At 37.0% G+C, this 14,294-nt stretch overlaps 1 protein-coding gene across 1 annotated transcript in view; it reads left to right on the forward strand.

Moving 5' to 3' along the window:
* Positions 1-2,207: 2,207 nt before the first annotated feature.
* Positions 2,208-14,294, forward strand: part of agmo (alkylglycerol monooxygenase) — a 64,414-nt gene continuing 52,327 nt past the window's right edge. Inside the window, exons 1-2 of the mRNA XM_022684128.2 lie at positions 2,208-2,519; positions 13,436-13,566. Coding sequence (XP_022539849.1) covers positions 2,397-2,519; positions 13,436-13,566 — 254 coding nt within the window. The 5' untranslated portion in view covers positions 2,208-2,396. The remainder of the gene's footprint in view (positions 2,520-13,435; positions 13,567-14,294) is intronic.

Below are 14,294 nucleotides of genomic sequence, written 5' to 3' on the forward strand. Positions count from 1 at the left end.
AGGAAAATTATTAAATTTTGAACAAAATAAATAATAATATTAAATGGTCCCAATCTCCCCTAAAGCAAAATTTAATTATTATAATAGTGACAAATTTGGTAATTTGGATTTAATGAAGCTAATGTTAATCAATTCTGAGGTCCATGTGATTTATGAGAAACATCTTACTCATAGTCAGGCTCTGAACCTGATGACACAAACTCAGTCAATCCCTTTCCTGTAACTTGCTTTGTTTCAGAGGCAGCATTTCTTCATCAGGAAGTGCAATGTTGTTTTAAAAATGGTCAGATCCAAAAACAGCATCCACCAAATACTTCTCCAAACTGCTGAGATGCTGCCTCATGTTCCTGAGAGTGGTTCATCAGTGAACACTGCTGTACAAATGTTCAATTTCAGTATGTCTGCATTTTTATGTCAGAACAAGAGGCCTAATGGACCACAAGTCCCTTAACCTTAATAATGAAAAACTTATTATCAAGGTTTTAAGTCAGTTGATTTTGCTTGAATGTTTGCCTAGTTTATCAATTGCAGGAAATTTTTGCCATGTCCCTTGAAAGCTATTTTGTAAGAACATTACACTGATTTGTGTGTGGGGAGCCTCCTGGCATGGAAAGCTGTCAGGATTTCTGCCAGAGTCTCCAGACACCACTGATCACAATTGTTAACACCAACTGTGCTGTCCACTGTGAGTGGTAATGCCTATGATGTATTCCCTGTCCACCCGTGATACTGTGGATCAAGGAATGTTAGATTCCTACACAACTCTGGAAATGGAATGTCCCATCCATAACCTCACTCATAAGATAACGCCTCTCAACTTCTACAGGTGTAGACATTCTCAAGCCATTCCCTGTGGTGGCACTTCATGATCAATTAAAATACTGCTGTCCCATGACTTTTGGCATGTATGTGCACCAGGCTTAACTTTTAGCTATTTAAAGTTATTCAATCATCTTACTGCATGTTTTCTTTTTCAGATGTAGCTAGAACCTTAACCTAAAGTGTAATTTCAGATATGCAGAAGGTAATTTTCTAAGAATGGTGAAAAAAACAGGTTGACTTATCAGGTGTGTTGCAGCTTATCAATAGTTTCATTGTAAAGGCAATGGATCCATATAGAATTATGACTTGAACTTGAGTACTCGTGGTTATCTGGATGATACAATAAATTTTCTCTAAAACAAACAATCCTCTTGTTAAATACACAATCAGCCATAACATTAACCACCTGCTAAGTATAGAGTAGGTCCTTCTGGTGCTGCGAAATCAGCTCTGGCCTGCGGAGGCAGACAGATCTCGTCAAATCCTTTAATGACCCATGACCCTGTGCACCCATGACCCTGTCACCAGTTCACCTCTTGTCTTTTCATACATTCTAACCACTGCATGCCAAGAACGCCCAACAAGACCTGTTCAGGCATTTCGGAGATGCTTACAATAGATCAGGTTCAATAACTGACTGTACACTCACTGCCTTATATGAATCTCCCATCCTTTGGCAGGTGGCCCTTAAAAAGACAATCAATGTTATTCACTTCACCTGTTAGTGGATTGACCTTTAATTTAACCATGCAAGTATTTTTCTTTTTTTTTTAATAAGGACCTGGACATGTTTTAATATAGTGGCTGATACAGCTCTGGACGAAATTAAGAGACCACTTCAGTTTTTAAATCACTTTCTCTGATTTTGCTATTTATAGGTATATGTTTGAGTAAAATTAACTACTGTTGTTTTATTCTATAAACTACGGACAGCATTTCTCCCAAAAAGATATATATTGTCATTTAGAGCATTTATTTGCAGAAAATGAGAAATGGCTGAAATAACAAAAAAGATGCAGAGCTTTCAGACCTCAAATAATGCAAAAAAAAAGTTCATATTTATAAAGTTTTAAGAGTTCAGAAATCCATATTTGGTGAAATAACCCAGGTTTTTAATCACAGTTTTCATGCATATTGGCGTGTTTTCCTCCACCAGTCTTATACACTGCTTTTGGATAACTGGATGACTTCAGTATTACATTTACAGTGTAAAACACTTTGAATGAGAAGAGGTGTGTAGAAACTGTTGAGTGGGACTGTGTATCTGCACTCTTCAGTGAGTAAGTGTGTGTGTGTGTGTGAGTGAGAGAGAGAAAGACAGAGTGTGTGTGTGTGTGTGTGTGTGTGTGTGTGTGTAGCTTTCAGCTGCGTCATGCAGGCCATCCCACAGAGCTCAGGGCAGCATGGTAAACATTCACCCAGAGTACAAAAGTCACTTAGCTGTATTGAGAATATAATCCCTGCACAGAAGCAGCAGCAGCGGGGTTGAACACTGCATTGTGGGAGCTGGGCTGGAGCTCTGCAGGTTGTTTTCAGGCTGACTGGGACAGTGTACAGCTTCACACAGCACAATAATGGCCCGGGAGGAGAGCGGAGACCTCACGGTCTCTCAGGGCACGCGCATGCTGTTTTATCTGATGACGCCGAACGAGACGTCGTTTTCAGACGTGGACGGGGTGCCCCGCTATGTTCAGAAGGTAAGTGTGCAGCGCAACAGCAACATAGACATAATAAACACGGCAGCAGTGTGAGGAGGGGAGTGTTAGCTGCTGCTGCCGCTCGTGACTTGCGGGGTGAAGATGGTGCCAGCTGTACTTCTAATACTGTAAGAGAGAGAGAGAGAGAGAGAGAGAGAGAGAGAGGGGGGCTGTGGTAAAACAGCGAGGGAGGCACTGCTCTTCCTGCAGTCAATAGGAAGTAGTTTTTTTAAACGTCAGCAAGTTTCTGGAAAACTGAGTGAAGTTCTGCTCTCCGTCTGTAAAACACGGGCGAGTACCCGGATGTAGCTGGTTATTGTAAAAAGCCTATAGCATTACCAAAGGCTCGTGACGTCACATGTAAACAAGCCACACGCCCAACTTCGGCAGCACAGCATGACCAGTTTAACTGCAGGCTAAATATCCCTGCTGAAAAGTCCAGCTCAAGACTAACTTTTGCTGTTTTAATAGGATTTAATTGGTCTAAGTTGGACTTTGTTGAAAAAATACTATTCTAATACACAAAACTCCCTGTTTAAAAAATCCAGTTCAAGACCAGATTTTTGCTAGTATTACTAAATGTAAATAGTTTAAGCTCATTTGGATGATAAACATGAAAAAATATATATGTACACTATTCCAGCTAGAACACAATGCTGGTAAATAGTCTTTGATGGAAAACATTGAACAAACATACTCTATTCCAAGTAACACACAAAGCTCTGTGTTGCAAAAGTCCAGCTTGAGACTTGCTTTTGCTTCACAAATTTTAAATGGCCTAAACCAATATGATGTAGGAATGGTATATGTTTATACTTCCTATTCAGCTACAATTAAATTCACTCTATCCAGATGGAGAGATTTATCTGGATAGTGTTTTTTAAGAAGTAGAAAGTACAGATAACTGTGTGGAAATTTAGAAAGTACAGATAATTGTGGGGAAATTTAAGAATTAGAAGCAAACAATCATCTGACCAATTAATACTTCTGTAAATATAGGTAACCAAACTTTCTACTTAAGTAAGTTAACAAAGTATTTATGCTCTGCTCTTATAACATGTTTGAAATAGTCTAAGTTGATGAAAAGCATAAAAAATATCCAACTGAACACACAAAGCTGACTTACAAAAGTCCAGTTCAATGGAAGGTTTTTGCTGGTATCACTGGTTTAAATGGTCTTTGATGGAAAACATGGAAACAGCACACTGTATCTCAGCTAAAACACAAAGCTTCCTGTTTAAAAAAATCTACCTGTATGTTTTTATGTATGTTTCTACACTAATGCTGCCATCATACAGTTACACCCCTGGCTTTGGACTTGTTGTTGATGAAAACCTGGGAGTCTTACTCTGCTTGGGAGAGTAGGTTTAACAGCCATCCAACTTCTTTACTTTGGAATGTACTGTATTTTTCACATTACAACAGTAGAAATAAGACGTAATAAGTATGGTTAAAAGTATGGATATTTATTAACATATTTTAAAAAGCTCGCTTAAAATCCTTATAATCCGGTGCGCCTTATGTATAAATTTTACCAGTCACGTTGTAAGGAGCATTAAAGACACTCTGCTGAAGTACAGAGTTATACAGCAGGATTTTTTTTTTTAGAAATACAGTTTTGTTTATTTAGGCTGCTGAATTAGAAAGTAAACATGGCAAAACCTTTGTTCCTTACTATTTTCGCATAAAATCCACTTTATAATCTAGTGCGCCTTATGCATGAAAATAGACCAGAGAACTACAGAGAACTGTGTGTTGTGTAATATAGATTACAGACTTTCTTACAGATCTTGTTCTAACCTGGTGATCACCTTGCACTGCACAGTTTCATGTTTTCCTTCATCTGAGTTACATCATAATCAATGATCAAACTGAATCTCCTTGAGCTGGAGGTATGATTAGAGGAAGGGCATCAGCACTTGCACTGAAAAACACTGCCTCAGTCCAGTGTTCCTTAATCCTGATCACTGGGACCACTGGGGACTCTTCTGCACATCGTCACCTGTTGCCTGCAGCAACACACTTGATCCACCTCAAGAAAAGCTTGGCTGTTTGCTGATGAGCTGTGTCTCATTCTGAGACACTCTGAGGCGGGGATCTATTGAAACTGTGCAGAGCAGTGGGTCAAAAAAGGGTCATTTTTTACATATTTTACTGCAAAAATATATAAATGTTCTTTATAACCTCAGTTTTCTTCATTTTCTCCATTCATTTTTCATTTTTTTTTACAATCCGTTTTTTTGTAGTTGTAATGGAATGATGTCTGAACTTTTATTGGACTGGCTAGCATTGTCCCAGACCCAGAATTAATTGCTCTCAGTGGGAGCCCTTTCCTCCAGAGAGGAGTAAACTGAGGCGTGTTGATAAGACTACGAGGCTGCTGTTGCATGATTTGCAGTTCAGTGTTTTGCAGCATGTTTACATGTTGGAGTAATGTGACGGGAAACTGGAGTGTGGAAATGTAACATTTCCTATAATAAAGGGCCAGACATTGTTGAGCAATGTGATAATATGACCATATGTTATTGTGACACAATACATCTTTACACATTTTTTTTGCTTTGTATGATTCAATTTCTTGAACTCTGAATGCCCAATTCATCATAACATGTATTTAGTTAAATTATAAAAGCTGGTAAGCAGTAATGACAAAAATGACCAGAAGCAAAGAAATAAGTAGCTGATGATTGGCTATCAGATTGAAGATAATAAATATTGGTTTGGTTTTATTGATTTAGTTATGCTTTTTTTGAAAATCTATCTAAATAGGAACTTCATGCCCATACCCAAACTTACATATTCATTAAGTATTACAATCACTGAACAAACTAATATGCTTAAGCTTAAATAGTGTATTATCTCAATTAAGCTCTTTAACAAGTAATCTGTTTGTTACTACACATTGTGTGTGGTTTTAAAGCCAATCAGACAATGTTAGCTAAAATCAGGATTCATTAAAATTGTGGGTTGCAAACATGTTGAATTTATCTTGATGACCTCTGTTCAGTATGTTTTTTTAAGTTATTTGAATTACTGTGATATTTCATATTGGACATATTAGGCATGGAGACAATATGAGAAATATTAGGTGAGTTAATGTTATTCTTTGCTGCACATTCATCATGTGTCTTCAGTACCTTAAAAATAAAGCAGTATGTATGTCAAAGGCTACTTTCTTAAAGGGGTGGGGTTATCCAAAGATGACTGGGGGGACAGGGAATTCTCTGACACATTTAAATAGACTGATATATTTATGAAACTAGCTAAATGATTAATTTAGTGGTTAAATAAAAAAATATATGAAACATCTTTAAAATATTAAGAAATCCACTTACCCATGCAGCACTGTGGACGTGACAAAAAATAACACCCCCACATTAAAGAAAACTATATAAAATGTACAAAAAATACTTTACATTGAAGGTTAACATTCCTCTCTATGTTAATACTATTATCATTTAAGGTTAATATTAAAACATAACTTTTTACACAGTGTTTGTATGAAATGTAATAACTATGCTGTAAACAAAAGACAAGTATTATAAGGCTCACTATCAATAAATGTCTATTTTCTGGTCTATTTCCTTCATTCATAAGGCGCAATAGATTATAAGTTTAAGTGACAATAGTAAGACCAAGAGTGTTGCACAGATTTTTCACCTGAAAAATTGTTTATTTGGGTGAGTAAAGCACTTCTGTTTATTTACAGTAAGCTTAGATTTCCTATATTTTCAACAGCACGCCTAGCAGCAGCGCTAGTTGTGGTTAGCAGTGGTTAGCGCTAGTAAATACTGCCCAACAGCGCTACACTGAGAACCCTGAGTGTTCCAGTGACCCAGGGCGCTATCAGCTAGTGGTTTGTCACCATGTAGCTTGTTTTAACAGGATAAACAAGCAGGCTACAGTCACATATACTCAACCCTGAATGGCGAAAGGATAAGTGCTTAGTGCAGTTAGCGGCTAATGCTAATACTGCTTCAGCCTCGGTGCTGAAGAAACTTGTCTGAAACACCTTTATTACACTGCACTTCAGCAGAGTAGCTTTACAGCTCCTTACAACCTGACTGGTAGAATTCATACATAAAGCGCACTGAATTATAAGGTGCACTGGCATTACAATTTTGGAAAAATTAAAGCATATAAGTGTGCTCTATAGTGGGAAAAAATATGGTATATATAGACACTACAGAACATGTATACATACAGTGGGCAAAATATTAACGTAATATTTTTTCATTCTTCAGTTTTTCGATTTTTTTAATAAATTTTTTGGTTCATTTGTAGTGCTCTCATTGGGTATATTGTGAAAATGTTCTCTGGTCTTGTGTATATTACCCACTCATACATCTGGGTTAAACCTATTTGTCAGTTTTCAGTCAGTGAGTAGAATAATAATGAGCACCACTACATTAAAAGAAGGTTAAGAATTATTCTTTTATATTTCAGTTTTTAAGTTCCGTACAAGAAATATGACAGCACTGACAACAGTCTCGCGGGGCACCTGAAGGATGGAATGTTTGAGATGAATTCCTTCCCCTCTGAAATAACTGCTGGCTCTCTTGGCCTGTCGTAAATCATTACACCACATCTGGCAGATGTGAATATGGGTTTTGTATTTAAACCGTTAGAGACGAAAAGGGAAGTGCAGCAGTTTGGGATGTATTTGTAAAGATTCTGTATGAGAGAGTATATAACCAGTACAAACAGTGTGGATGCAATACACAAAATTAGCTGTATAAAATGTTTGTATTGTATTAGTCCAATAAGAAACATTTAGGAAAAAAGTATCCAGAGTAATGTTTCTAAAGTACCTGAAAAAGCTGCTGTGCATATTGGGAAAATGACTGATGTGTATAATAATTAAGCAGTGCAAATTTGCAAAAATGTGAACAGTGGACATAAATTACCTAGTAGAATATCATAAAAAATGAAAACTAATACCATTAATTAACAATGACATAGTAAATAATTTGTTATTTTAAAAATCATAAAACCCAAGTCTACACTGTAAAGAGAGAAAATTAACTAGTTAAATTCAGGCCAGATATTCTGAATGAAAAAAGACACATACATACCGTACATTCAAATTATTGTTATTCAAACTTAAAGCATGTGAGCTGAATAAGTTTAACTACTTGGAATTGTGGTCATTGTGGATAATTTACAATTTGATATTGCCTGTGGTTAAAGAAAGTAAATGGAGGGCTGTAGATTAGGAAATATATGAATAGCAGTTTTTTTAATCTACTGCCACTGGTGCACTTTGTCACAATATTTCAATTAATATTATGTCTTGTCAAAATGTCTTTTAAATATTGTAAAATATATATATTTTTCTATATCACTTAACCCTACTTGAATTGATGAACCATTATTTAAAATGTATTTATAGATTATTCTGAAATACACAGTTTACATAGAAAACAAAAACAATGTAATAATATTAGAGACCACGTTTTCAGAGTAATAATTTAGAGCCCAGCTCATCAAATCTAAATGCTGAATCCAGTTTCCAGTCGTGGATGTTTTTTATCATTGTAAAGTATGAGAACAGCGGATGTAACTGATTGGTGATATGGTGCCACACCTACCAAGGATTACATAGTCCAGGCAAAGAAACTGGTTCAAGGTCCAGATTTGAAGACCTCTGACCTAGAGGAACCATTTTTGGTTTATAGTTCAGATGTGTGAGTGTGAAGAACCGTTTCATTGGTAAAGAACATGAAGAGGAACTTTATTAAGTCTTTGAAAGGGTTCTTTTTGGAAACTTTTTGAAAACCAAAGTAGCATCTTCTTTTTATATTGAAAACATACTTTTTTAAGTTATTATCAGTATGTGAAAAACACTGGCTAGACTGCACATTTCATTACAGAGAGTGCAATTAATCTAGATCAATTACATAAAGGAAAGTTTTTTTTTAAATATAAATTATGGGATTCTGTCCAATGTTGTTTTAAATTAAATATAGGAAAGCATTTAAATAATGTTTGACTTTTTTGTATCGATATATATTTATATATTACTATTATCTATTATCACTAATATCTATTATATCACTCCCCCCCTAGTTTTATGTGTTTTTAACTGCTACTGTAGTCACAGTGTGAGAAACTAGACTCGAAATGGCAACACTGTAAACACATGTACCTGCTTAGATTTAAATGGGTGTGTGTTTTTGGTTTAGTTGTAACCGAATCAACACATGTTTGTTATTTGAGGTAAAAGGCTAAAGTTTAAATGGAGCTATATAAATACGAGTAAAGAAACGAGAGAGAACCGCACAGCAGGACTCCTAATTGTTGTAATTTTGTCACAAACATGCAGACGTTGACTGTCTTTACGCAACTTTATATGCTGTCTGCCTCTCCCATGCCCTCTGAGTGTGTGTGTGTGTGTGTGTGTGTGTGTGTGCATGCATGTATGAGTATATGTGAGTGTGTTATAGTGGTGTACAATATGGACAGTAGTTGTTTTATTTACCTCACTGTATCTCACTCTACCTTCCTCTACCTCACTCTCGCTACACCTTGCTCTGCCTTCTTTTACCTCACTCTATATTACTATACCTCAGTCTGCCTCACTCTATCTTGCTCTAGCTAACATTACCTCCCTTTGATTCCCTCTACCTCACTGAACATTACTGTACCTCGGTCTGCCTCACTCTATCTTACTTTACCTCCATCTTACTTTACACCTACCAAGGATTAGTCCAGGCACAGAAACTCATTCTGTCTCTGCCTCATTCTGTCTCTTTCTACTTCACTCTACGTCACTGTGCATCACTCTACCTCACTCTGCTTCTTATTAACCTCACTGTACATTAATTACTTTACCTCACTTTGCCTCACTCTACCTTGCTTTGTCTATCTTTACCTCACTCTGCTATGCTCTACCTTGCTTTACATCCCTCTGCCACTCTCTATCTAACTTTACCTCCCTCTGCCTCAGTCTACCTTAATGTACATTACTGTACCTCACTCTGCCTCTCTTTGCCTCACTCTGTCTTGCTTTACATCCCTCTGCCTCCCTCTACCTCACTTAACCTCCCTCTACCTCACTCTGCCTCTATCTACTTAACTCTACCTCGGTTTGCATCACTCTACCTCACACTTCATTACTCTACCTCACTCAACCTTAATGTACATTACTGTACCTCACTCTGCCTCTCTTTGCCTCACTCTGTCTTGCTTTACATCCCTCTGCCTCCCTCTACCTCACTTAACCTCCCTCTACCTCACTCTGCCTCTATCTACTTAACTCTACCTCGGTTTGCATCACTCTTCCAAACTCCTCATTACTTTACCTCACTCTCCTTCCCTCTACCTCACTGTACTGTACTGTACCTCACTCTACCTTGCTCTCTCTTTCTATACCCCATCTCAATAATATGTAATATATGTAGTATTAATATTTAATGTCCATTACTCTGAATAAAATCTTTTTTTTATTTATTATCCCACATCATTTTTGAGCCTTGCACTTAACTGACCTCATTATGAAACATTGTTCTTCGTGAAATGAAAGCATTATCATTGACTTCCAACCATTCCAACCATTACAATATGTGTATGGGGAATGTGATAGGATTTTTGGTTTACCTCCAGATTCCCTTGAAATCAGTGTATTGTGACTGTATTTCCAGTGGAGAAACCACAGAACCTCTCCACAATGTAACCAAAAATCACAGAGAGAGAAAGAGAGATGGAGAGGAAGAGAGAGAGAGAGAGAGAGAGAGTAAAACATTAACATCTGCTACACAAATGCAATTTTCCTGATGAGATCTGAGTTCACAGGCACAGCTTTCTATAAAACCATTAAGAATCCCTCAACAATTTTCACAAGCCCAAAATACGTTACTGCCTGAATAATAGCTGTTTTCATTTGTCTTTTTTTGTTTTGAAGAAAATATCACCCCACTAAAAGTACATGATACGGGACAAGTCAACACTTTATGAGGAACTTGTAAGAAAAGCTTTCGCTGAGAAATGTCCCATAAGAACAAATTGCAAGACCATTTCCCATATTGTAAAAAATCATTACACTGTATGCACTCTAGTAAACCTTAAAGGCTAATATGGTCTCAGGCTTGAAGCAAAACCTCTCTTGTGTAGATATAGGGATGAGAATTATGGCCAGTCTGGGCTGGAATGCTGCCACTGCACTATGTAACTGGTGGAACTGCACAAACTGCACCTTTGAAGAGAAAGGCAGAACACTGTATCCTGAGTCATACCTGTCATATTACTACTCTATCCCATTCCATGTCGCTTCACTACAGTTACATAGTGCATTTAGCAGCATATCAAGTTCAAAGTAGCAACAGAAGTGGCTCATTTCTCTACTACAACCAGTTGAACATTTTCAGGTCTAAAATGCTGCACAATGCTTCTTTGATACATGTTAAAAAGATGAGTTTGAAATATATATTGATTGTCTGCAAGTTATTATACAGCTCTTGAGAAATTAAGAGACCACTTCAGTTTATAAATCAGTTTCTTTGATTTTGCTATTTATAGGTATATGTTTGAATAAAATGAACATTGTTGTTTTATTCTATAAACTACATAGAAAAAAAAATGTCATTTAGAGCATTTATTTGCAGGAAATGAGAAATAGTGGAAATAACAAAAAAAGATGCAGAGCTTTGTTGGAATAACCCTGGTTTGCAATTAAAGTTTTCATGCATTTTGTTATGTTCCCCTCCAACAGTCTTACACACTGCTTTTGGATACATTTATGACACACATTCATTTTCCTCTTAAATATATTCCAGGGGTTTTCAGTGTGGTAAATTCAAAGAAACTCATAATTTTATGTGGGTTTTTTCCAGAGCTGTATGCATATTATAATATCACTGCACATCTTAATACAGTATCTCAATATCTTATTTTATTACTTTTTACATTGTATATTTAATATTTAAGACTATATTAAAGCTGTACAGGAACACATGCAGATTTATTCTGTAAACATAACGTGTTAAACAAAACAGAATATGTTTTATACTTTAGATTCTTCTAAGTAGCCATATTTAGCTTTGTGGACAGATCTGTACACTTTTGGTATTTTAATCTCAGTGTCTTCATGAGGGAGAGGCTTCTGGAATAATTTTCTCAGAGTCTTGAAGGAGTTTCTGGAGGTGCTGAACAATAGTTGCTGCTTTTCCTTCACACTGTGAAGCTCCAGCTCATCCCAAATCACTCATCTCAGTTGGGTTTAGGTCAGGGCATTGTGTGTACAACACAATTCCATAGGTGTTCCCTGATTGTTTTCAATATTAGAAATCCAATTAAATAAATAAATAAACATAATGAGGTACTGTAATATAGGGGTATTTATTTTTTAAAGAATCGCCCATTAAAATGTGATTTTACTGTGGTATCACTCTAGAGGACCCTTTTTTTAACCTTTATTTAAGAGTGTTATAGCAAGTGTGTGTCACCCAGCTGCAAACCCTGCAAACAGCTTAACTTATTACAGTAAGGTTTGGGTAAAAGCATTTTATTTAAGTGTGTAAAGTGATACTGGGTAAATGTGAGAAGAGTGTTTAGGCTGAACTCGCAGGTTGATGGAGTCTCTGCCTGTGGGCTCTGCAGGGGGAGCAGACTATACAGCGCTTACATTTGTAAGCTGCAGTCAGCAGCCAGATGTGGCGAGGTTTGCGTGTGACGGGAGGGGTCCCAAGTGACATATCCCGCCTTGCAGTGTGCACACACACATTTTCCTTTTCCACCTGTGTGAGCCTGCTCTGCCTTTTTGCCCCCCTCCACCATCCCCAGTTAACACTGTGAGTGTGCATGTGTCTCAAAGTGAATGGGGACCTGAAACTCATGGTTGTGTTTAGCTGGTTCGCTCTTATAACAGGAAACATTTCAGCATTATAGAGAAACATTGACAACATATCCATATCATTGTTCTGCCATTTTTGACAGCTTGCTCATAGTGCTGGGTGATATGCAAGCTCCGGTATCTCATGACAAGGGTTGTATTCATAGATAACCACAAACTTATTCACCTCCAGTTCGTGTCATTTGCTGGCTGGCTGACTGTATCGATAAATCAAAGAATTGATAGATTGGTTGATCCCTTTGGGAGGGTTCCCTTAGGGGAATAAAAATTTCAGCAGTGTCATTACACTTTACAGAAAAAATAAAGAGCAGAAACAAATAAATAAAAAAGGACAATATAAAAAGTCTAAAACTTCCAGTAAGAGAGGTATTGAACTGCGTTGTGGAAGAGCTAGGAAATTAGATTCAATACTCGGCAAGGAAGAGAGCAAACTGAGAGGTGTATATATACAGGGGAGGACAGGTGAAAACAATCAGAAGTTCGGAGAGTGGGAACGCTGGTGTGGGTGCATGCTGGGAAGTAGAGTTTTAAGTAACAAGTTCAAAGTCTGAAGCAGGCAGACTCACAGCATCAGAATTGATAATGATATGATCAGTCCACTGCTCCTTCCCATCCTTTGTTCTGGATGTTGTAGATAAGTTTAACTTAGCAGCTTAAAAATTGGAAGAAAAAAAAAACTAAAGAAACTTTGCATTCTGGTTTAAAAAAATTAATCTATATACTGAAGTATTATGTTTTGCCATAATGTATTAATACTTAAAATCACAGTATCGATTTTCAGCATAAAATTTATATTGCTGAGTGCAATCAATTCCTCATAGCAATGCTCCACATGTCAGCTGTAATCAGAGTACGGTATGGTATGGTATGGTATGGTATGGTACTAGGCACAGACAGTTGAGAGAGTACAAACATAGTTGATTATTGATCCCAAACTAGTATTATTATCTACACTAAAATCTACACGTCTATACATGAATATTGATCTTTAGATCCAACAATGCAAGTGATTTATTTCAGGAGATTATGATTATATTTCTGATTATCACCCGTGTGTTTTGTGTAGGCGACTCCTTTCTTCGTTGGACTGGTCTTGCTGGAGGTGTTTGTGGCCTGGTTGAAGACTGGTGACCTGCTGATTAAAATCAATGATGGGACCACATCTCTCGCAGCAGGAATGATATCCAGACTGCCTCAGTAAGTTCACAAAAGCTTTAGTCTAACACAATGTTCCGCACAGTTCTGTAGTTAAACTACACTGCCTGGCCAAAAAAAAGGTCACACAATATTTTGTTGGACGCCTTTAGCTTTGATTGTATCATGCATTCACTGTGGCATTGTTTCAATAAGCTTATGCCATGTCACAAGATTTATTTCAATCCAGTGTTGCATTAATTTTTACCAAGATCTTGCAGCATTGATGATGGAAGAGTCTGACCACTGCACAAAGTCTTCTCCATCCAGCACATCCCAAAGATTTTTCAGTGAGGTTAAGGTCTGGATTCTGTGGTGAACAATCCATGTGTGAAAATAATGATCTCATGCTGAATCACTCTTTCACAATTCCAGCCCCATGAGTCCTGACACTGTCATCTTGGAATATGCTCGTGCCATAAAACCAAGCTGAAGTGCTTGAACTTTTGCACCAGGAGTGGCATAAAGTTACACAAAAGCAGTGTGTAAGACTGGTGGAGGAGAACATGCCAAGATGCATGAAAACTGTGATTAAAAACCAGGGTTATTCCATTAGATATTGATTTCTAAACTATTAAAACTTTATGAATATGAACTTGTTTTCTTTGCATTATTTGAGGTCTGAAAGCTCTACATCGTTTTTGTTATGTCAGCCATTTCTCATTTTCTGCCAATAAATGCTTAAATGACAATATTTTATTTGGAATTTGGGAGTAATATTGTTCATTTTA

The sequence above is a fragment of the Astyanax mexicanus genome, chromosome 18 (assembly GCF_023375975.1).
Source record: "Astyanax mexicanus isolate ESR-SI-001 chromosome 18, AstMex3_surface, whole genome shotgun sequence".
NCBI lineage: Eukaryota > Metazoa > Chordata > Actinopteri > Characiformes > Acestrorhamphidae > Astyanax > Astyanax mexicanus.